Raw genomic sequence first — 24843 nt, 5'->3', positions numbered from 1 at the left:
TCTTCATTGCGGTGCGCGGGCTTCTCAATGCAGTGGCTTCCCTTGCTGTGGAGCACAGGCTCCAGGTGTGCGGGCTTCAGTAGCTGTGGTGCACGGGCTTAGTTGCTCCACAGCATGTGGGATCTTCCCGGACCAGGGCTGGAACCCGTGTCCCCACTCTGCCACCAGGGAAGCCCCTGTAAGCTTCTGATGATAGGATCTTTTTGGATCTTTTTTATCTCTGTATCCACAGTGCCTAGCACATGGAAGACACTCAGTAAAAGACTGCTGAATGAACATTATTATTTATTTTGCATATTAACCCATTCTGCAGACACATGATACAACTCTTATACACACTCCCATACACACTCCCATCAGGTCCTCAAGACATTCTTACCTTGTAATAATGTTCCAAGAGAATCCTGACTACTCCCTCCACACTTTCTGCCTCCACAGGCTTCCTGGCAAACTGAAGTAGGTACTGCAAAGCATCTGCTGGGGAGGTAGCCTTACACAGATCTATGTGGAGTGCTGCAGATTTACTTGGTTTTGTCAGTCGGAGTTTCTTAGTAGCAATTTCCTCCTGCTGTTGCTGCAAGAGGGTAGGAAAGATAAAACATGAAAAATTGACTGAAAACAGAAAGTTTGTAAATTTAACTTTACCTTGTTTGATGGAAATAATTTTTCCTATACCAAAATAATGTATTTACGTAACAGACCCAGCCTAAACAAAGAGCAGTGTTATGAACTGGGAAAGGAGCCAACTGGAGACAAAGCTATGAGTCCCAATTTTGCTTTTCACTAGCTCTTACAGCTTTGGGCAAGTTATTTAACTTCTCTAAGTCTCAGTTTCTTTCTCTGTAAAGCAGGTCCACGAATATTTTGTTCTGCCTATCTCTTAGGATTATTGTAGCTTTAGGGTTAAGAGGACAACAAAGGATCTGCTCCACTCCTTATTAGAAAAGAAATCTCAATTCGACAAATATATTCAGACTGTGCTGAGGCACTTACTAGGCTCACCTTGCCTCCTAAGAAAACTAGAACTGATGGGAATGGTCTGCAGCTTACACTGAGGAAAAAAATCTTCCTCTCATAACAGATGACTATTTTCACCCAAATCATTCTACCTTTATTAGAAGGATGGTCAGTGTAGGAAAAAAATACATTGCCATATGCCTAGCAAACTGCAGCTACTTAACAAATATTTACTGAATGATTGATTTGGAATTAGAAGTTGTCTCTGATTCCAACTCTGCTGCTCTATTCTAAGTACGTCATAATTCACATTTTTATCATCTGTAAAACAGAAATGATGACCTACCACTAGTCTATCTCAATCAGGGATACTCATCTGAACCACAGAACACACAAAATTAGCTGAGTAACTATTTTCTCAATTTTCCCAAGGATGGTGCATAACTAGAACTATTCTAGATGCATCTGTTACATATGATGAGTGCCAAAAAGTTCATGTAAAAGGGAACCTGTTACTCCAGGGCTTACGTAAGGCCCTGGTGTGTAGATATACAGAGGATCAAAACAGAAGATAAAAGTTGTAATCAATAGTAATCATCAGAAAACTACTAGAGCTAATCAATGAATTTGGTAAAGTTGTAGGTTACAAAATTAATGCACAGAAATCACTTGCATTCCTATACACTAAAAACGAAAGATCAGAAAGAGAAATTAAGGAAACAATCCCATTCACCATTGCAATAAAAAGAATAAAATACCTAGGAATAAACCTACATAAGGAGGTAAAAGACCTATACTCAGAAAACGGCAAGACACTGATGAAAGAAATCAAAGATGACACAAACAGATGGAGAGATATACCACGTTGTTGGATTGGAAGAATCAACATTGTGAAAATGAGTATACTACCCAAAGCAATCTACAGATTCAATGCAATCCCTATCAAATTACCAATGGCATTTTTCACAGAACTAGAACAAAAAATCTTAAAACTTGTATGGAGACACAAAAGACCCCGAATAGCCAAAGCAGTCTTGAGAAAGAAAAATGGAGCTGGAGGAATCAGACTCCCTGACTTCAGACTATACTACAAAGCTACAGTAATCAAGACAATATGGTACTGGCACAAAAACAGAAATATAAATCAATGGAACAGGATAGAAAGCCCACAGATAAACCCACGCACCTATGGTCAACTAATCTATAACAAAGGAGGCAAGGATATACAATGAAGAAAAGACAGTCTCTTCAATAACTGGTGCTGGGAAAACTGGACAGTTACAGGTAAAAGAATGAAATTAGAACACTCCCTAACACCATACACAAAAATAAACTCAAAATGGATTAAAGACCTAAATGTAAGACCGGACAGTATAAAACCCTTAGAGGAAAACATAGGAAGAACACTCTGACATAAATCACAGCAAGCTCTTTTTGACCAACTCCTAGAGTAATGGAAATAAAAACAAAAATAAACAAATGGGACCTAATGAAACTAAAAAGCTTTTGCACAGCAAAGGAAACTATAAACAAGATGAAAAGACAACCCTCAGAATGGGAGAAAATATTTGCAAACAAATCAACGGATAAAGGATTAATCTCCAAAATATATAAACAGTTCATGCAGCTCAATATTAAAAAAACAAACAACCCAATTAAAAAATGGACAGAAGACCTAAATAGACATTTCTCCAAAGAAGACATACAGATTGCCAACAAACACATGAAAGGATGCTCAACATCACTAATCATTAGAGAAATGCAAATCAAAACTACAATGAGGTATCACCTCACACCAGTCAGAATGGGCATCATCAGAAAATCTACAAACAACAAATGCTGGAGAGAGTGTGGAGAAAAGGGAATCCTCTTGCACTGTTGGTGGGAATGTAAATTAATACAGCCACTATGGAGAACAGTATGGCGTTTCCTTAAAAAACTAAAAATAGAATTACCATATGACCCAGCAATCCCACTACTGGGCATATACCTGGAGAAAACCACAATTCAAAGACACATGCACCCCAATGTTCACTGAAGCACTATTTACAATAGCCAGGTCATGGAAGCAACCTAAATGCCCACAGACAGACGAATGGATAAAGAAGATGTGGTACATACATACAATGGAATATTACTCAGACATAAAAAGGAACGAAATTGGGTCATTTGTAGAGACATGGATGGACTTAGAAACTGTCATACAGAGTGAAGTAAGTCAGAAAGAGAACAACAAATATCGTATATTAACGCATATATGTGGAATCTAGAAACATGGTACAGATGAACCAGTTTGCATGCAGAAATGGAGACACAGATGTAGAGAACAAATGTATGGACACCAAAGGGGGAAAGGGGTGAGGGGTGGTGGTGGGATGAATTGGGAGATTGGGATTGAGATATATACACTAATACATATAAAAAAGATAACTAATAACCTGCTGTATTAAAAATAAAATAAAATTCAAAAAAAACTTTTCCTTAACGCTTGATGCATCATAATGATACCTTGAGCAATCACCTCTTTACAAATTTTCACTTCTACAGAGAAGAGACTAGGATTATTCTAGACAGGAACATGGCATGGCATGATAAAAACACCAAGGGCTTTGAAGTCAGAGGAATTTGAGTTCAATTACCACTTACTAGCTAGAGGAGGCCTTCTCCTTCTTCTATGAAAAGGAATACAATACCTACATCATAGGGATATTTAAGAAGTCTAAAGTATAATGTCTTTATTGTGCAAACACATAATAAGCACTAGATACATATCAGTTCTCTCTCCCTCATCTTCACAGCAGAGCAAAAATAACAGAAGCAGTAAGATCTCATTTCATCACCCCATGGTAACGATGCATGAACAATGAAGTGAAGAAATGAGCTCTTCTCTTAAAATCTTTACCCATTTCCATCCTATTCCACACAAATTTGGTCTTCAGTGTTATCTGGGCTGCAGTTAGGTCAAAAGATTGGAAAGATTTTTTTTCCCTAGAGAGTATATAAGGAGAAGGACAGACCAATATCTGCTATCATTCAACCATCAATAACATTTTAGTGAGCCAGGCCTTATGGTCTATCGAGGGAACACAGATGAACCACGCATCATCTCTGCCCTCAAGGAGCCCAAACTGGTGGGGAGATATGTACACTAGTAATTATAGTAGCACTGAGTGATAAGTACAAACAGATGAGTGCTACAGAAGCAGGGGAGGAGAGACTAAAGCAAAAATATAAGTCCACTGGGTGGAGAACAAAGAGAGAGGGAAGCATGACATCCGTTCTATGTAAAAGAGACAATAGATACAAAAGTTTGGAGAGGTGCAAACACGTGGCATGCTGGAGGAGGGGTGAGTAGTCTTGGTAAGGGGGAACAACAGAATACTGGAAAGAAAGGAAGTGACACTGCACAACAAAGTGAAAGTACTTAATGCCACTGAACCCTACACTTAAAAAATGGTTAAAATGATAAATTCTGTGTTATATATATTTTGCCACAATTTTTTAAAAAGGGGGGGCAAAGGAAACAGAGCCAGGAAATCCCAAAAAGCAAGCCACAGAAGAGGGAGCTCTGTGAAGCCAAAAAGCTTTCCTGAATGTTGACTCATTTTAAAAGTTGAGGAAAACTAATTTCACATAAAAAGGAGCAACAAAAGAGTGTCAAGGTAAATATCAAGGTTATTTTCAGAAAAAAACAAGAATAAGAAGCAAACTAACCTCCCTACACACAATGGGAATATGTCACAAAGTGTCCACAAAACAAAAAAGGCAGAGATACAGCTAGAAGGAATACTGTTAAATCACAAAGAGCTAGGGAGTTTGGCTAGGGAGTTTTTACAAAAAGAAGTAGCTGTTAAAAAAAGGGGGGGGCTTCCCTTGTGGCGCAGTGGCTAAGAATCCGCCTGCCAATGCAGGAGACACGGGTTCGAGCCCTGGTCCAGGAGGATACCACACGCCACGGAGCAACTAAGCCCGTGCGCCACAACTACTGAGCCTGCTCTCTACAGCCTGCAAATCACAACTACTGAGCCCGTGTGCCACAACTACTGAAGCCCGCGCGCCTAGAGCCCGTGCTCCGCAACAAGAGAAGCCACCGCAATGAGAAGCCCGCGCACCGCAACGGAGTAGCCCCAACTCGCCGCCACTAGAAAAAGCCCGCGCGCAGCAACCAAGACCCAACGCAGCCAAAAATAAATAAATAAATTTATTTAAAAAAAACAAGTAGCTGTAAAAAGAGGAAGACTTGATTTGTCGATGCAATTACCTCTTTGTACTATAATCACAGATATGCCGTTCCGCATCTCCCACTCGCCTGTGAGTTCCTAAAGGACAGGGACCCTAATGTGTATTGGACTTTGTAGCTCAGCACTTTTTACCATACCTAATACGTAGTAACCACTCTTTTACTCAGTAAACTCTTGTTGAAGGAATAAATGAAATGTTTAAGGATCAGTGTCCTGCTGGATGGTCTAAAGCTTGCTACTCCACAAGTCTATGGACGGAAGGATGCTACTGACTGACATCAATTGAGGGCTTCTCAGAAATGCAGATTATTGCCTCACCTCCCCGGCCCGATTTACTTACTGAGTAGAATCTATATTTTAAAAAGACCCCAGGTGAATTGGATACACAAAGTTTGAGAAGCACAACACAAGGTATGACGTGGGATCAACCACTACTTCAGCTGTATCTATGAGGAAATGCAAGGAGAATCACTGACTGCTGACACGGGTTTGGCCCACCAGTCCTTAACTCTAAAGGAGGAAGGTATTACCCTCCTTCCTAGGTGAACTGTTCTACCAACAGAAAGTTCCACCCCTATGAAGCCTGTGACCCTCGCCTGCTCTGACTGGGTCTTGAGGATTTCTATAGACTCCTCTTCCAATCCCTTAGAGCTCTGCATACAGCCAACTTGTCCTTGGGCGCTTTTTTTGTAACGGGAGTTGGGAGGCAATTTGCCACTAACTGGCTCTGTGTCCTCATACTCCACCGGAAGCCTCAAAGTCCTCATCTGTAAAACGAGGATGCTAATGTAATACAAATAAAATGAAGTAACGAATAAGATATTTTCGTAGATTGTAAAGCGCTGTTTGTTTCTTCTAATAATTTTTTAGTGTCAGACTGCACGTATTAATGCTGACAACAGCAGCGGCAAACGACACGCCCACTAAAGTGTAGCCTCAGAGAGGCTGCCTACCAAAGCAGTAGGCACTCAACCCAGCTTTGTGGCGCCTGGTCTGGCAAAGTGCCTGGGGCGTGGAGAACCTTCCCCTACCCAAGACCGGTCCCGGGACCTTTCCTTCCAGAGCTTACCTGAACCACTTTAGTGAATTCCTCGTACACCCGCTTCTTGAGGTGCGCCGCCATGGCAATCCTCACACCCTCTCAGCTTCCGTACCCGAGGAGAGAGGTGGAGCGGAAGAGTCCGGAAAACCTGCCCAGGCTGGAGGAACCAGCAACGGTCCCACAAGGCAGTGGGGTTCCGGGAAAGAGAGGCCGCTTCCGGCTGCTCGACTGCCCTGCCGCTGTGCCGCCGGATTTGGCCGCCTACGCCACCTGCGCCGGAGGAAGGTAAGCCAGAGCGAGAGCGTAGCGTAGGGGGCTGGGCTTCTGGTGGGAGGAGCCGGGTCGGAAAGGCTAGAGGAGCCAATGGGGGATTTGGGGAGCTTGCTGTTGGTCTGAGTGACGGAGAGACTGGCGGGGGAACTGAGCCCGGGGAGGGAGGAAGTACTCTCCGGTAAAGGGCAGAGGTGGAGCTTTCCAGAGCTAGAGACAAAACCTGGAGCTGTGTAAGGATTTTGACTCAGGAGATAAGGGAAGGTCAAACTGACGTTCGCCTCATCCATTGCTGTTCACAATATTTGCCATCTGTATGTTGCCTGCACTCTCCTCTTGGTCAAGCCGTTACTGGAAAACTGGTTCACCTTAGTGAACCCAAAAGACACGACTAAGCCAAAGTTCGGAATAAGGAAGGATATATTACTTGGAGCAAGTAAGGAAAACAAAGAATCTTCCCCAATGCAGTATGTCTCCAAACAGGAAAATTGGGGAGGCGTTAAGCTAAGGGAGCGTACCTATTCATGAAGGGGCTTGAGCAGAGGAGAATTCATCGTAGAATTGGGGCAGAGGTCAACAGAGTCCAGGCTTTAGTTGATTGAAGTCAGGAGGGTCGACATCATCATTCCATCCTCCACCTGGGTGGGGAGTCTTAGTTCCTGTAGAACCCGAAGACATGTATCAGATTGTTATGTATATGCCTTGGGGAGAAACTTGTTTCTTTTTTTTTTTTTTTGCCATGGCTCATGGCATGCGGGATATTAGTCCCCCAACCAGGGATCGATCCTGCACCCCCTGCAGTGGAAGCTCTGAGTCTTAACCACTGGACCACTGGGGAAGTCCCAGAAACTTGTTTCTTGACTGCTTTTCCTTTGTTCCTGCATTCCCTCACTTAATTAATTACCGAGACCTATTCAAGGACAGACGTGGTCAGGCTTAGGTCACAAAATGGCTTAGGCTAAAAATTGCTTCCCTTATGTCAAGAAAGCCATGCCTGATTCTTTCTCTGGGGCCCCCCTACCCTACCTGCTTACAGGAAGCTGGATGCCACCACCCCCACCCCTGCCCCAGCCTAGGGTACTTCTCCCAGCTTTCTCACTCCAGTTGTTCAAAAGCTACCTATCCTTTAAGGACTCAAGCCATCCTCTGACAGCTAAGGGAGAGTGGAAAGAATTCTGAGGCCAAGGGTTAAGCAACAAAGCTTCAGACTGCACAACTCAGATGGGATTGAACCCAGCCGAAACTCACACTTGGATTTGAACCCATGGGCTGGGACTTTTACTCAGCCAAAACTCTGACTGGGACTCAAACCCACTGTCTTTTAATTAAAATTGCTCACCTGGTGTCAGGACTTACTGAAGCTCAGGTTCTTTATGTCTCAGCGCAGAAGGAATTCATCAAGAGGCAATGCAATACGGGAGACATGGATTATTTAGAGAGATACAACATCCCATAGACAGAATGCAGTCCATCTCAAAAAGTGAGAGCGGTGGTGGGAGAAACACACTCCACAGAGTGTGAGCCATGTCAGAAGATGAGAGGCCCTGAAATATGGGGTAGATGGTTTTTGTGGGCTGAGTAATTTCATAGGCTAGTGAGTGGGAGGATTATTCAACTATTTGGGTGAAGGGATGGGGATTTCCAGGAATTGGGCCACTGCCCACTTTTTGGCCTTTTATGGTCTGCCTTGGAACTGTAGGCGCCTGTAGGTGTGTCATTTGGCATATGCTAATGTATTACAGTGAGCATATAATGAGGCTCAAGGTCTACTGGACGGTGAATCTTCTGCCATCTTGGACTTAGTTGATTCTAACCAGTTTATGTCATATCCTCAATGGCTATGTCATTCTTTTTGTTTGTTTGTTTTTTGGCTGCACCACACGGCTTGCAGGATCTCAGTTCTCTGACCAGGGATTGAACCCAGGCCACAGCAGTGGAAGCCCAGAATCCTAACCACTAGGCCACCAGGGAACTCCTGGCCATGTCATTCTTTTAAAGGTTGTGCCCTGCCCCCTTCCCTCCTATTTCACTACGACTAGCACTTAATGAACAAGTAGCCTCAACTACAATTGCACTAACACCTAGCCTGACAAAGATGTAGTGACAGTGGAATGAAATAACACAGAAACATTTTGCACAGTAAAGTATGGTTCACGTGCTAGTGTTAATAAATCCAAGGTTAAGGTTTACATCCTGCGCTAAACTTTAGCTGTTTGTTGTTTCATTCTTTGAAACAAGTTAATGTAGGATGCTTAGAAAAAGAAGCAGACTGTGGTAGGTACAGAAGACCCCAAAACACGGAAAAAACGGTCTTTACCCTCAAGGTTCTACAGTCTAACAGGGAAGGGAGACACCCAGACTGATCAAACCTAACTTCAGGATGCCTCAGGGAAGTTTTACAGAGGAAACAATTTTTAATCTGGCTTTGAAATAGTGAATTTTCCAGAAAGAAAGAAAGGCATCCCAGACCAAAGAGACTACCACATATACAAATGTGTCCAGCGTAATTAAAGGGACTTAGCAAACAGTGCCTTTAATAAATGTTAGCAGCTATTATAATTGTTACCATATTTTATCAAAAATAAGCTGCCAGCAATTGTAAAACAAGCCATTATTTTATGTACAACATTAAGAACAAATGCTGAAATTAAAAACAATGGTTTCTTATTGCTTAGATTTAGGTATACTTACTGAAAATAGATAATTTACACTTCTTTAGACAAAGATTTGTATCCTATGTCATACTGCTGTACTCCCCATACCTTTCTGTGCACTTAAAAACTTTCTGTTTCAATGCAAATTATAGGGAAATCTTATTTTTTCTTTTTTTTAAAAATTAATTAATTTATTTATTTTTGCTGTGTTGGGTCTTCGTTTCTGTGCGAGGGCTTTCTCTAGTTGCGGCGAGTGGGGGCCACTCTTCATTGCGGTGCACGGGCCTCTCACTGTCGTGGCCTCTCGTTGCGGATCACAAGCTCCAGACGCGCAAGCTCAGTAGTTGTGGCGCACGGGCCTAGTTGCTCCGCGGCATGTGGGACCTTCCCAGACCAGGGCTTGAACCTGTGTCCCCTGCATTGGCAGGCAGATTCTCAACCACTGCGCCACCAGTGAAGCCCAGGAAATCTTTTTAAGATACCTTGAATAACAATTAAAGACGACACATTCCCAGAACTCGGTTGAAGTCATGACAATGTGAACTGCTATGACCCAGTCTACACATGAACAATTGGCCAACAGCAATCTTAAGATGCGTCCTGATTTCAGAGATGGTACAAAGTATTATCATTGTCATTATTAGATACAAGGCTGTAGGAAGGAGTTTGGTGCACTCAGAAAAACAAAGGAAATTCAGTTCATATTGAGAGAAAAGTGCATACAGGAAACAGAGAAGAGTGATAGAAATAAAGTTGAGAAGCTAAGGCCAGATTGGTATAGAAACAAGAATATTCCACTTTCTTTAATTTTGAAATGAAAAACTGTCTTTATTAAATTGATGACCTTTGGGCTTCCCTGGTGGCGCAGTGGTTAAGAATCCACCTGCCAATGCAGGGGACACGGGTTTGAGCCCTGGTCTGGGAAGATCCCACATGCCACGGAGCAACTAAGCCCATGTGCCACAACTACTGCGCCTGTGCTCTAGAACCCGCAAGCTACAACTACTGAAGCCCGCGCACCTAGAGCCCACGCTCCGCAACAAGAGAAGCCACCGCAATGAGCAGCCCATGCACCGCAACGAAGAGTAGCTCCCGCTCACCGCAACGAGCAGCCCATGCACCGCAACGAAGAGTAGCTCCCGCTCACCGCAACTAAGGAAGGCCAGCGTGCAGCAACGAAGACCCAAAGCAGCCAAAAATAAATTAATTAAATAAATAAATTTAAAAAAATAATAAAATAAATTGATGACATTTTCCCTTGACCTGCATTATTGTACATGGGAATAACGAGGTGCCCCACTGAATCCTTTGGCTTCAAATAAAGTGTTCCCTGTCCCTGTTGTATAACATCAACCCAGTTTCCCCTTGGAAATTGGGGTCAATTACTCAGACTGGTATATTAACCCCTTCTCTGCCTGTTGGCTCAGCAAGAAGAGCCCAAAATGACCAGGGGCAGTTTCATTACACGTTCCAATGTAATGAAACAGTGACTGTGTTCTTTAGTGGAACTACTCCTCCTTTGAGGACTAAATACTCCAAACCCACTGAACACAAGAATTCATAAATGAATTATTACGTGTAAAAGTGACAAGAACCATTCCTATCTCTTGGTTCCCAGAATCGTGTATTCTAACTGTGGAAGAAACCAGTACATATTTTAGCTGTCGATATGAGGCATATACCACAGGCCCGTAAGACAGCACCACAACTCATAATATGTTGTCTCTCAGCTCCCACCATAACTGAGTCTGCAAAAGCTCATTATACTGTTTATTATAGTTACATCTGAGTGAATGGGGTAACTGGCAAAACCAAGAAGTTTCTTTGCTATACTTTTTTCATCATAAAATAAGCTCCTTATTGATACAGCCACTATGGAGAACAGTATGGAGGTTCCTTAAAAAACTAAAAATAGAACTACCATACGACCCAGCAATCCCACTACTGGGCATATACCCTGAGAAAACCATAATTCAAAAAGAGTCATGTACCAAAATGTTCATTGCAGCTCTATTTACAATAGCCAGGACATGGAAGCAACCTAAGTGTCCATCATCGGATGAATGGATAAAGAAGATGTGGCACATGTATACAATGGAATATTACTCAGCCATAAAAAGAAACAAAATGGAGTTATTTGTAGTGAGGTGGATGGAGTTAGAGTCTGTCATACAGAGTGAAGTAAGTCAGAAAGAGAAAAACAAATATAGCATGCTAACACATATATATGGAATCTAAGGGAAAAAAAAAAAAGGTCATGAAGAACCTAGTGGCAAGATGGGAATAAAGACACAGACCTACTAGAGAATGGACTTGAGGATATGGGGAGGAGGAAGGGTAAGCTGTGACAAAGTGAGAGAGTGGCATGGACATATATACACTACCAAACGTAAAATAGCTAGTGGGAAGCAACCACATAGCACAGGGAGATCAGTTTGGTGCTTTGTGACCACCTAGAGGGGTGGGATAGGGAGGGTGGGAGGGAGGGAGATGCAAGAGGGAATAGATATGGGAACATATGTATATGTATAACTGATTCACTTTGTTATAAAGCAGAAACTAACACACCATTGTAAAGCAATTATACTCCAATAAAGATGTTAAAATAAATAAATAAATAAAAATAAGCTCCGTAGTCAGAAGCAATGTGTGAGATACCATGAAAATGAATAAGGTATCCATGAATGCTAGGGCTGGCAGAAACATTGCAGTTAGGTATTATTAGGGTTCTTCAGGAAAACAGAACCAATAGGATATATAGAGATATTAGGATACTATAACAGAATACCATATACTGAGTGGCTTATAAACAACAGAAGTTTATTTCTCACAGTTTTGGAGGCTGGGAAGTCCAAGATCAAGGTGCTGGCAGATTCAGTGTCTGGTGAGAGCTCACTTCCTGGTTCATAGATAGCTGTCTTCTCTCCGTGCCTCACATGGTTGAAGAGGCAAAGGGGCTCTCTGGGGTCTGTTTTATAAGGGCACTAACCCCATTCATGAGGGCTCCATCCTCAGGACCTAATCACCTCCCAAAGGCCCGACCTCCTAATACCATCACATTGAGGATTAGGATTTCAACGTATGAATTTGGAAATGGAGTGGGGGGGTGGGCGACACAAACATTGTCTATAGCAGTAGAAAAGTCAAATCTGAATCTGGGATATGTATCTATTCCTATGTGGTTAAATCACCACTCCCTCCCTGATGGAAAGGATAAAGCATATGGTAGCATATGGCCCCAATTCTTCCTCTCTCTGTATGTAAATCCCTTGAAGTGTAGCTCTAGAGCTGCTTCCATTAAGAGATGGAATCTGTATCCCCACTCTTTGAATTGGGCTGGCCTTGTGCCTGGCCAGTAGAATACAGCAGAAGTAACAGTGTGCTAGTTTTGAACCTAGGCCTCAAGGTCCACCCACATACCAGTTCTTCAGGTCTTTTGTTTGATTTTGGAATGCTACCATTGCCATGAGAATAAGTCCAACCTAATCTGCTGGAGAGTGAATGACTACATGGAACAAAGCCAAGTTGACCCAGCTGAGGCTATTTCAGACCAGCCCCACCCCAGCTGATCCCCCATCTGACTACAGATGCATGAGTGAGACCAAATAAGACCAGAAGAACTGCCCAATTTATAGGCTATGAGAAATAATTAATGGTTATAGTATTAAGGTATTAAGTTTGGGGGTCAAGAGGTTGTCATGTGGTTAGACAATTCCTAAGCTGCTAACTTCCATAGAGTCAGCTGGTAAGGAGAAAACAAGCCCAAATAGATTTAGGCAGCTTATCATTCACAGCATAGCAGGCAGCATGAACTTCATGTTTGTATTAGTTCTCCTTGCCCCCTAAACACCGTGGGGGCGATGCAGGTGAATGCCATGCACAGTAGATCTGTAACACAGATGAAGAACACTGAGCTTAGGAAACGCTCAATCTTAAAGGAGGAGTGCTAGCAAACCTGCCCTCTGGAGAGAGACAATATCGTTATTTTTTTTCCCCAACATTATCTTTATTATACTGGTCAGGAAACAAATTTTCCTGCCAACCCAGTGGGAAACATTTTTATCACCCTGAAATGTCTCCAGGATTGGAGGGTGAAACTAGCTTTATTACCCTGTAATGAAATAAATCTGCACCCTAACCCTAGGCAGCTTTGCAAACATCCTCAAAGCTGTCAATGCCATTTGCTTAGAAATGCCAGCATTTCTCCCAACAGTCTGTTACAGTGCAATACAGCTAACTGATTTGCAGGACTATCTACCTACCACCAAGAAGTATCTAGTCCCCCGGTGGGAATAATACCATATCAGGGAGTCAGTGTTGGTCTCTGCTGTTGGACATCCATCATTGACCAGATCAGCTTTGGTGAGAGGAACTATATCACAGAGCCCACGCACCGACTCCATCCCTACCATCATGGCCACCTTTCTCATGACTCCGTTGAGCTCTGGGGAAAGAGGCTGACTGGCATGCACAGTTTTTTTTTTTTTTTCTTTAATATTTATTTATTTAGGTTGCGCCAGGTCTTAGTTGTGGCATGCAGGATCTTTTTTTAGTTGCAGTATGTGGACTTCTTAGTTGCGGCATGCATGCGGGATCTAGTTCCTCGACCAGGGATCGATCTGGGGTACCCCCCACATTGGGAGCACGGAGTCTTACCCACTGAACCACCAGGGAAGTCACAGGAATGCACAGTTTGGATCATTGTGTCCATTTATTTTTTGAAAGCCTCTTCTAGAATGGATGCCCTCTGGTGGGCATTCATAGGAAACACAAATATTTTCACCATTCCAAGCCATTCATCCACATACCAACATCCCAGGCCTTCTTGTCCCCAATCTTCCACTCTCATACTTTCCAAGGCTTTGGCCAACCAGGAAGGGGCCTGGACATGCAGTACCTAGAGATCAGTCTTCCAGGACACTGAGCACAGCAGAAAAGGGAAAAGAATGAATGGAAAGGGGGGCAGGGAAGACAGGGAAAATAAGTAGAAAAAAAAAAAGAGGTGCTCTAAGAAAACAATGAGACCTGAAAACCTGACACAGTGCTATGAAGTAGGGTGTCTCCATGAGGGCAACCTCAAAGGTTTTACTGTGTGTTTTTCCTTTGGATTATAATGACAGTTATATTTAGCATTCAGTTTTAAGTTTTTCTCCTCTGACTCTATAATTTTCTTTAGTTAATCCCAACAGATCTGAAAAGCCACATATACCCCTACAAATGAATAGAGGTGGTGGGTTTTTTTTTTTTATTGAGGTATAGTTGATTTACAATTTTATATTAGTTTCAGGTGTACACCACAGTAATTCAATACTTTTATAGATTATATTCCATTTAAAGTTATTACAAAATAATGGCTATATTTCCCTGTGTTGTACAATATATCCATGTTGTTTATTTATTTTATACATAATAGATTTTACCTCTTAATCCCATACCCCTTTTTTTTTTTTTTTTAACTCTTTGGCCACACTGCACAGCATGAGGGATCTTAGTTCCCCCAACCAGGGACCAAACCCACATCCCCTGCAGTGGAAGCAAGGAGTCTTAACCACTGGACCACCAGGGAAGTCCCTCCCATACCTCTATCTTGCCCCTCCCCCTTCTTCTCCCCACTCATAACCACTAGCTTGTTCTTTATATCTGTGAGTCTGTTTCTGCTTTGTTATATACATAGTTTTGTGCTAGTTTTTAGATTCCACATATAAGTGATAACAGAGTATTTGTGTTTCTCTGTCTGACTGATTTCACTAGGCATAACATGCTCTAAGTCCATCCACATTGTTGCAAATGGCAGAATTTCGGTTTTTTATGGCTAAGTAGTATTCCATTGTATATATACACACATATCTTCTGTATCTATTCATCTGTTGGATACGTAGGTTGCTTCTATATCTTGGCTATTGTAAATAATGATGCCCTGAATATTGGGGTGTATGTATCTTTTGTTTTCTTCAGATATATACCCAGGAGCAGAACTGCTGGGTCGTATGATAGTTCTATTTTTAGTTTTTTAAGGAACCTCCATATCGTTTTCCATAGTGGCTGTACCAATTTATATTCCCACCAACAGTGTACGAGGGTTCCCTTTTCTCCACATCCTTGCCAGCACTTGTTATTTGTGGCATTTTTGATGACAGCCATTCTGACAGTGACAGGTGTGAGATGATATCTCATTGTAGTTTTGATTTGCATTTCTCTAATAATTAGTGATGTTGAGTATCTTTTCATGTGCCTGTTGGCCATCTGTTCATCTTCTTTGGAAAAATGTCTATTCAGGTCTTCTGCCCATTTTTTAATCAGCGTGTTCAGAGATGGTATTTTGAACATTACTAATGTGCCTTACTTATTTTGCTATTTCAGAGGAAGGGAGGAGATGGTATTATTGGGAAGGCAACCAAGTGTGTCAATTTAATTTATGTATTTCTAATTTGTATCTTTTTTGATATTTCTTTTTTTCATGGCCCTGTAAGCCCCACCACCTTAAATCCTTTTTAGAGCAAAGATTTAATTGTACTGAATTAAATTAAATTAATCTCCTCCCCAATAATTTTAAGCCATCTATAAATGCAATTTTGCTGTATAACATTGCATTATATAGATGTAACTAAGCTGGCTTATTTCCAATTGTTTTGCTATTGTAAATTAAGTGGGATAAAAATAGTATGTTATCTTAATTGTATTATGGATTGGGAGTGGGGGGCGGGGGTATTGGAATTGCTTTCGTTTAATAAAATAGTTTGGTAAATTGCTAAGGAAGAGAGTCAGATCCAAAGGGATGCAGGCTAGAGCCAGAGCGATAAAAGAGGTAGCTAAACTGGAACATGGCCTTTTGGCAAATGACAAGAACACAAGGGGGCTGGTGGAAATTTGGCATGCCTCGAAAGCCTCATTTTGGAACTGGCACACTGTCACTTCCACACGTATACCATTGGCCAGATTAAGTCATGAGGCCAAGCACGAACTCAGTGGGGTGGGGAAGATTACTCCCACCTACAGAGAAGCATGGCAGGAATAGAGAGGGAAGAAAGAATAGGACACAAATACAATCTACTAGTGAAAAGCCCCTAGTGATGGGGGTGACTAAGGCACTCTTAGGAAAAGATATGCCCAATATTCAATTTGAAGTTGTTGGCATTTCTGTGTGGTAAACACCCCTTATTTGCCTGCATTTGCCACCGTCTGCTATGTGCACAAATAGCTGATGGGAGTGGCATTTGTAAAAATTAAGAAAAATATCTGAGTGTTAACTCTGGGTAAGCATTGCGTAGAACAGCACAACAGGTTTAAGACATCTAGTTGATCCCTATGCTGAATGAATCTAGCAGAAACAGAGAACCAGAGCTGACCATAAGAAGACAAGCCCTCTGGGAATGTGCAGAAATCTTGGGGAGGACATTGATCTTTCCATAATTCATGAAACTGAGATTTTAAGCAATCCTATTTATTTATTAATTTATTTTTAAAAATTTATTTATTTATTTATATTTATTTTTGGCTGTGTTGGGTCTTCGTTTCTGTGCGAGGGCTTTCTTTAGTTGCGACGAGCGGGGGCCACTCTTCATCGCGGTGCGCGGGCCTCTCACTGTCGCGGCCTCTCCCGTTGCCGAGCACAGGCTCCAGACGCGCAGGCTCAGTAGTCGTGGCTCACGGGCTCAGTTGCTCCGCGGCATGTGGGATCTTGCCAGACCAGAGCTCGAACCCGTGTCTCCTGCACTGGCAGGCAGACTCTCAACCACTGCGCCACCAGGGAAGCCCTAAGCAATCCTATTTAGATCTTATGCAGCAGGGTATCTCCTTGGAATCAAATCTCAGAAGTGTAATTACTGATCAAAGGGTATGAACTTTTTTCAGGCTCTTGAGGAGTAACGTTGAATTGATTCATGATGTTAAGTTCAAATAGATATTCAGGATTTTTCCACTTTAAATTGTGAGCCATATTAAATACCAAAAAAAGAAAAAGAAAATATAGAACAAGCTTTGAAAATAAGAAAAAAATATACAAGCAGATGCAGTTACTGAATTAAAACGCTCACTGAAAATAACTATGTTCTGAGCAATTTTATGTTTAAATTTGAAATTCTCTGATTCAGTGTTAATTCCTTAAAGCTTCACAGTTAAACCTGACCTTCAGTCCCAGGGAACCCAGGATGGCTGGTATTCCTACTAGGTGGGGAACGGGGGCCATCTATCCCAGACCTGAACTTGGAGAAGGATGAATGTGTCCTCCTTAGAGTCACTTAATGTCTTTGGTTGAGAAGCAGAACCTGAGAGAGTCTCTTGTTTAAGTCGTTTATTGAGGATGTGTTCTCAGGTGAAGGGGAGAGAGGGAAGCAGGTTAAAGCAGAGAAAGACCACTAAGCAAGAATGTGGTGTTCAGTGAAGACTGACTTCAGCCTGATCCCACGAGGAGCTCTAGAACAGGAACTGCACCTCCGTGAGGTGAGGGATCAGTCTTCTGTACCTCCACACAAGCGAGATAGCAATTCTTTTCTTGATCAGATCTCAAAATTAAAGTGCATCAGAATTACCTGGAGGACTTCTTAAAACAGACTGCTGGGCCAACTCCCTGTTTCTGATTCAGTAGGTCTGAGGTAGGGACTAGAGAATTTGTATTTCTAACAAGTTCCCAGGTATTGGGGATGCTGCCGGTCTAGGGACCACACTTTGAGAACTACTGCTCTAGATAAGAGGACACCTGTGAGGCTTTAGCAGCCAATACCCACAGCATCCAGGAAAGGAGAGCTGAGCGCCATCTACTCCAGGTATACTAACTTGGCATCTTCCTCATGAAGGCACACACCAGGGCTAGAAGATTGGACCACAAGCTGAGGCTGGGTAGATTACATTTTTAGGTCTGTCTAGATTCATGACATCCTATTATTTTCCTGTTGTCATCCCGCATCTCCAGCCAAAGCATTGTTGGCACATTCCGATTCACCTCTGCCTTGCTATTGGACTTCAAGGGAAGGGTCTGGCAGGTACATGAGGCTTTAAAGAGGAAACAGCTGCACCTCTCTAGGCAAGTACAGTGGAGTCAGTTGCAATGAGTGGAAAGTCCTCAAAGGGGAAACACATATTTGGGGCAAGACTCAAGTAGACCACCTTGGAAGTTTTTGATGTCTGTTTGTTTTTAAAATTAAAGGAAGATGGCTTTGGAAGGCAACCTTTAATTTCTTAAGTTCCACCAGAGCCCGTAACAAACAGTCCCCGCCCCTGGGGATCACCACCAGCTGAAGCTGAAGGTATAGAAGTAGTCGGAGACCTTGGCCGGTAACGGACTGTTGTGTGAATAGCGTACCTGGTACCCTTGGGCCTCAATGTCCATGTTCATGCAGTCCAGGAGGTCCCTGATATCCAGGGCTGCCTTCCAAGGCCCGAATTTGACCACTGACCTCTTGTCCGCCTCCAGGGAGCGCAGGGCGTCCGCGCAGTTTGCGTCATCCTTTTCGTTCTGTACCAGGCACACCAGAACACTAGAGCAGCGCGCCGCCACGGCCTCAGCACGCGCCAGGCGCACCATAAGCTCCAGGTTCTCACTGTAGCCTGGCACCTGCAGCAAAAACTGCTTCCGAGCTACCTGCTCACCAAAGATCTGTGGCATGTCCTCCAAGAGTTTGATTAAAGGCTTGATTTCGTAGAACTGAGCCTCACGGTACACCTCGGGGATGTGCTGTGTGGGCAGCTGCCCACTGCGCAGATATTCCAGGATGGGTCCAAAATAGGTGCCACAGCGATCGATGAAGAAGCGTCCCTCCGCATCCAGGCAGGCCTTGGCGGAGCTGGAGAACATCTCTGCCAGCTTTGAGCCTGGGAGTTTTCTCAGGGTGCCCAAGGTGGTGGTATAGAACTCACCCCCAACGTTCAGCTCCACTACAGGAGATTCCTGGGGGCACAAGAGGCAGAGTGAACCCACAGCGCCATCTCCAGGGAGCTCATGATTTATTCTCATCCAAAGAACAATACCCTACAGAATTTAGGGGAGCCATAACGATTGGCTTCAGCTTATTGGAATGTCCATCTTACTGAAGGAGGTTATATTTATGCTGTATAGCTACAGAGAGTAGGCATTTTAAGGAAGAAAAATATTTTAGTTTGATATAAGAATACCCATTCAAGCATTTGAATTTTCTCATTTAGGTCACAGAATATTAGTGGAAGCAAGTCACAGCGACAATACCTCTAAAGTGTGTGGCCTGTGGCAAGGTTTTTTCCCTCCCTAGGCCTCAGTTTCCTTGTTTATAAAGTGAGGATATGGGGACTTCCCTGGCGGTCCAGTGGTTAGGACTCTGCGCTTCCACTGCAGGGGACATGGGTTCAATCCCTGGTCGGGGAACTAAGATCCCGCATGCCATGTGGCATGGCCAAAAAAATAAATAAATAAAATAAAATGAGGATATGGAGCTATTGTGAAGTCAAGAGTTCCTGACAGGGATGCTTAGATATAAGATACAGTTAAAAAAAAAAAAAAAAAAGGGGGGGGGTGTTGTGGGGGGCAAAACATTTTCAACCTTTCAGAAAGGCTAAAGAAATCACACATGTATTCATTCAGGAATCATTTCTTTGGTACTTACTGTGTGTCCACATCCGTGCTGGGAGTGGGGATAAAAATTCTTATTTCATATAGAGCAGAAGTTCTGATTAGCAGTTGGCATGACTTTGATTAACAAATGTAATTTGTTTGATGGGTATTTTTTCAAAATATGGGCCCATGGGATTAAATAACAGGAATATCCTTGGTGGTGACAAGGTTGGTAACACCAAATACAACAGGCGTAAAACTGCCTCATAAATGGTAAAGTATGGTGCAAATGTAAGTTAGATTTAGCTGTTCATCAGAATTTTTAGAGGCCTCTTCTCTAGATCAGACCTTGGGCTGAGCACTAAGGATGTGGGTGAGACCCATGTGATATCTGCCTGGAGATGCCCACAGGCGAGTGCAGAGAGGGACCTGGAAAGAGACTGAGAGTCGGGCTGCATCTGGGGAATGCTGCCACACAGACCTAACAAAAATACCAGAATACTCTATAGCGGTTATTACACATGAGGTGATACACCGGTTGTTATCCTTACAAACCCAGCTTCCTGAACAACTTTCATCTTTTAAAATTCACTCACTCATTCAATAAAACATGTATGTGCCTATTTTGTGCCAGGTAGCTGGGACACAGTGAGGAACAAGCAGGACACAGAACCTCCCCTCACAGTCTAGTAACTGTGTAAAGTGCTTTACATACACTCTCTAACTCAACCCTCATAGTAATCCTATGATGAATTTATTAAATCCCCATATTCCAGATGAAGAAACTAAGGCTTAAGGAGGTGAAGTTCAAGTTGCTTAAGACCAACCAGCTATTAAGCGATAATGTCGGGATTTGAACTCAGGTCTGATTTACCACTTAGTCATTACATAAATTAATTTTCAACCTTCAGACACCTCCACTCTTCAATCCCTATTCATCCAACAAAATGTAGGGAGGACCTATTCCACCCAAGCCTCCTCTGAAGCAGATGGACAGGACACGGTCCCTGCCATTGAGGAGCTCATAGGGGAGAAAGGGAAACAGATGGCTTAAATGTGTAGGTGCTGAGGGGGAAGACTCAAAGGTAGAAGGGATTGGCTCTTTTTGTAGATGTGTGTTGGAGGTTGTCAGGGAAGGTTTCCTAAGGGATGTGATGGCTGCTGCTGTGGAAAAGATCTACAGTATTAGGGGGAAGGCTGGATTTCCAAACTGGAGACTCCACTACAGGTCATTACAGGGCCAGGGATAGGGACAGGACTCAGGAATGTCCTTCAGTCAGATTTAGGTGTGACTTCCTTTTCAACTTGTCTGTGGGCTCTACCTCTAAGATTAAAGTACTGGAATTAAGAGAACTCAAGGCAGCCAAATTGCTGGGGAGAACTGAGTTGCCATGGCAACAGCTCCTACCAAGGGACAGTTCTGCTAGCTGGAATGGAGAAGGGAGAAAAGAGGTTGCAGTCTGACGGCAGCCAAACAATACAGCCCTGAGAAAAATAAGCCCAGAACCTGTGACGCCCTCTTTCTCCCATAAACCTCAAGGCTCCTTGGCAAGGCTGTTTGATTAACCCTAAGGTGGCTCTGTAAAGCAGGCAGTTAAATGTGAATTTGCAGACTTTAACCTCTGAATGGATCGATGATGGACTCTCATCACTCCTGTACCACTGAGAGCTCTTAACGTCCCCACATTACAGGCGAGGAAAGCTCAGAAAGAGGGGTCACACAGCTAGGAGGTGAGGAAGTTGGAGCTGGGATCAAATCCGTATCAGTCTGACTTCAGGACAGTATGGATGACCTACCCCCACCCTCCCAACACCCAGTCGCACTGCTGCTAGTAACTAGCTATGTTTCTAGGGCGTCACACTTCCTTCTCTGGGCCTAAGCTTAGTCATCTATCAAATAGTGAGGCAAAATCGATGAAGAGAACTCTAAGACTCTCCAGCTTTGAAAGTTTAATGAATCCAATCACTTCAAATGTTGTTTCTGAAGCTCATTTCCAGATGCTACACAAAATAGTCCCCTGCCCTGATATTTGCAGTCCCATTTCTTTATCAACAAAGACCTGGGCCCTGTTCCCAAGCTTCCTAATTATGTCCCTTTTCCCTCCGTGTTTTCTAAAAACTCCAAATCTCTTTGGAAATCCCAGACCTCCTACCCATCCATAAATACTACTGTGTGTGTTTCTAGCAGATAAAGACTTCTTTTCCATCCCTCTTCCGGACCACCTGCCCTTCCTGATGGCCCCTCTTCCCCACCTGTTCTACCAGTCACCCTGCTGAAGCATTCCTGGGTGAGCAAGCCTGACCCAGGCCCTGTGTGCACAGGCTGGGGAAATGTGGTCTTTAGGAGGCTCTGCTGGGTACCAGGCTAGTGCTGGCCACGAGGACACAGGGATGAATCAGGCCCAGCTCTCATCCCACCAAACATTCATACATTTCCTTAGGTCACACTTAGTCTAGTCAGTGGAGGGACACCCTCATTCATATGTCTCCCAAGCCCAAGATCTCTCCCCACACCACAACTTTGACCTTTTCCCACTGTACCCTATCTCAGTCGTCTGAGCCAGAAACCTGGACTCTAATCTTGCACTCTGCTCCTGTCCTCAACCTCCCCCCACACAGGTAATCAGTCACCAAGTCCTGGCCATTCTAAATGGCTGGTCAGTTCCATGGCTCCCGGCTCCCTCGAATATCCTCCCCCAATCCAATCTCTATTCTGAAACCAAAGCAGTTTCTCTGAAGCGAAAATCCGATCTGGTCACCACCTGCATTAAACACTTCAGTGATTCCCACATTTCTTTACAGGTTAACTGGAGACTCCTTAACAAGGTTTAACAAGGTCCTGTGCAACCCTGGCAATCAACTACCAGAGCCAACTACTGCTCCCCAACCCCAACCCATTCAGAGCAGGCTGGGCCCCACTGCCCCCAGGACTTCACTCATTTAACACCCCCAGTCCCTTCAGTCAGCCCACTCATCCTTCAAGTTAATTCCTCCGGGAATTTTCTGGATGGGTTGTCTCCTTGTGATTTCAGAGGGCCATGTACTTCCCTTGTCATGGTAATTCTGTTCGTTCATCTGTATCCCCCACCAGACTGGAGGGAGGACTATCCCAGATTCATCTTTATGTTACCAGTACCTACTACAGTGCTCAGCACACCAGGGATGCTCCATTAAGTGTCTGCTGAATTGAACTGCACTTACCCTCAGCACTGACTCACAGGAGCGCCTGGTATTCTGATAAAGGCCAATCTTGCCCTACTTGGCATCATGCACGGTGCTGGCTTCCTCCTTTGCCTGGTAATTAATTCAGACATTTATTGGGTACCTTGAGCGGCCCCTGCCTCTGAGCAGGTGACATTGTCAATAGCCAGGAACAATGAGGTTATCATCATCCTATAGAAAAGAGCCACAGTCGCCCCACTGCTGGATCTGCTTTCCCTTCCTACAAGTCTTCAGGATGGCACGTAGCCGGGGAGAGGTTAAATGTTCTGATCCTTGAGTGCTCTGGGCTTTTTCTTGATCCTCCCCCCACCCCCCCGGTCCCCCCACCCAAGCCCTGGGAGGGAACGGGCAAGCAGGAGGACTCAGGACCCAGCCAGAGGTCAGGGACAGGCTAGAGAGGGTGGGTTTCCGGGGGGGGGGGGGGTGAGGGAATGAATGATACTCTGGCCAGCCCTCAGTTGGGTCTACTCCCACCTGCAGGAGGGGAGGGGCAGGGGAAGAGGAGGGGCAGAGAAAGAGCAGTAGACTGGGGCAAGCCAGGGGACTGAGAGACGAGACGCAAAGAGAAGAAGGAGGAGACAAAGGCAGCCAAGCAGGAAAGAGGGCATAGAGAAGAGGCTGGACTGAGCCGGAACCGGAACCGGAACCGAGGCTGTGGCGCGGAAGGAGAGATCAAAGCGGCAGGAACTGACCAGGTGAAAAGAGAGCGCCTAGCCGCAGGCCGAGACGGGCGCGCCGGAAGCAGGGGAATTCAGACCCGCGGGGAGGGAAGGACGGGGGACCCTGGAAGGAGTGAAAGAAGGGAGAGGCGCGGAGCCGGAGCCGGCCGGGTCTTCTCGCCCGCCCCGGGCTTCGCACTCACCGTCTGCCGGCCCACGGGGGTCACGGCCCGGCGCAACGGCCGGGAACCGGGCGCCGAGGTCAGGCTCATCATCCCGGCCCCGCAGGCGCTGGCGCTGCGCAGCCAGGCTGCCGCTCGCCGGTCCCGCACAGCCCGCCACGTGCGCGGTACTTGTGGCTGGCGGAAGTGCTCCTCGCTCCCGCCCCGGGGTGGGGGGAATCCGTACCCAGGGTGTGGTTAGAACCCTGATTGGGCTGGAGTTGGCGGCCTTGCGGTGAAACCTTAGGCTAGTCACTGTCCCTCTGTTGCCTGGTGTTGCGGGACAGCCAAATGGAGGAGGCAGAGGGAACTGACATTGACGACCTTGAGACTCTCTCCACTCACTACAGTCCTAGGGGTAAAGGATGAGCGACACCCACTTTACAGGTGAGAAGGGTGGGCCTCCAGGAGACAGGGCGGCCAGTTATTCACCTCAGATCAGCCGCTGAAAGTACAGAGCATGACCAGTGATGAGAAGAGCTAGGTACCTGTTGTGTGAGTTATTTTGCTTGTTAAAACATGATCCTTATGAAGGGGGGCATTACTCTTCTGTAGTATGGGCCTGCATAATGACCTTCCAGAGAGGACAGTATGGAAAGAGGAGGGGAAGAAGAGTAACCATACAGTGGAGAAAATGACAAACACAACTTAAGCCAGGTGATCAAGATCAACATCAGAAGTCATAAATCATGATGATAGTATGCATCCTTGATATGATGTGATGAAAATGACACTTTGCCTCTGTGATCTTCCTCCCCAAAACCCATAACCCCAGTCTAATCATGGCAGTTCCTCAAAAAAAAAAAAAAAAACACTAAAAGTAGAACTATTATATGATCCAGCAAATCTACTTCTGGTTATATATGCAGAAAATTAAAAGCAGGACCTCCAAGACATATTTGCACACCCATTTCATAGCAGCATTATTCACAGTAGCCAAGAGGTGGAATATCCATCAATGGATGAATGCATAAACAAAAGTGGTATATATGTACAATGGAATGCTATTCAGCCATAAAGAGGAAGGAAATCCTGTCACATGCTATAGCATGGATGAC

The 24843-nt window shown here is 44.3% G+C and overlaps 3 protein-coding genes across 3 annotated transcripts in view; 1 reads left to right on the top strand and 2 right to left on the bottom strand.

Moving 5' to 3' along the window:
• INTS4 (integrator complex subunit 4) overlaps positions 1-6545 on the bottom strand; it is a 119925-nt gene extending 113380 nt beyond the window's left edge. The window contains exons 1-2 of the mRNA XM_068555912.1: positions 6268-6545; positions 380-574 (exon numbers count right to left, since the gene is read on the bottom strand). Of these exons, the coding sequence (XP_068412013.1) occupies positions 380-574; positions 6268-6321 (249 nt within the window). The 5' untranslated portion in view covers positions 6322-6545. The remainder of the gene's footprint in view (positions 1-379; positions 575-6267) is intronic.
• A 10671-nt stretch (positions 6546-17216) lies between these two features.
• KCTD14 (potassium channel tetramerization domain containing 14) lies at positions 17217-23933 on the bottom strand. Its single transcript, XM_068555913.1, has 2 exons — positions 23768-23933; positions 17217-19047 (listed from the first exon to the last, which is right to left on the bottom strand). Exons 1-2 carry the CDS (start codon positions 23837-23839, stop codon positions 18385-18387), a joined length of 735 nt encoding a protein of 244 aa, XP_068412014.1. The 5' UTR covers positions 23840-23933; the 3' UTR covers positions 17217-18384.
• The window catches only part of THRSP (thyroid hormone responsive), a 43215-nt gene continuing 41793 nt past the window's right edge, over positions 23422-24843 (top strand). Inside the window, exon 1 of the mRNA XM_068555914.1 lies at positions 23422-23600. The gene's annotated coding sequence lies outside the window, so the exon portion shown is untranslated. The remainder of the gene's footprint in view (positions 23601-24843) is intronic.

The sequence above is a fragment of the Eschrichtius robustus genome, chromosome 11 (assembly GCF_028021215.1).
Source record: "Eschrichtius robustus isolate mEscRob2 chromosome 11, mEscRob2.pri, whole genome shotgun sequence".
Classification (NCBI taxonomy): domain Eukaryota; kingdom Metazoa; phylum Chordata; class Mammalia; order Artiodactyla; family Eschrichtiidae; genus Eschrichtius; species Eschrichtius robustus.
This window is presented reverse-complemented; position numbering and strand designations above follow the sequence as displayed.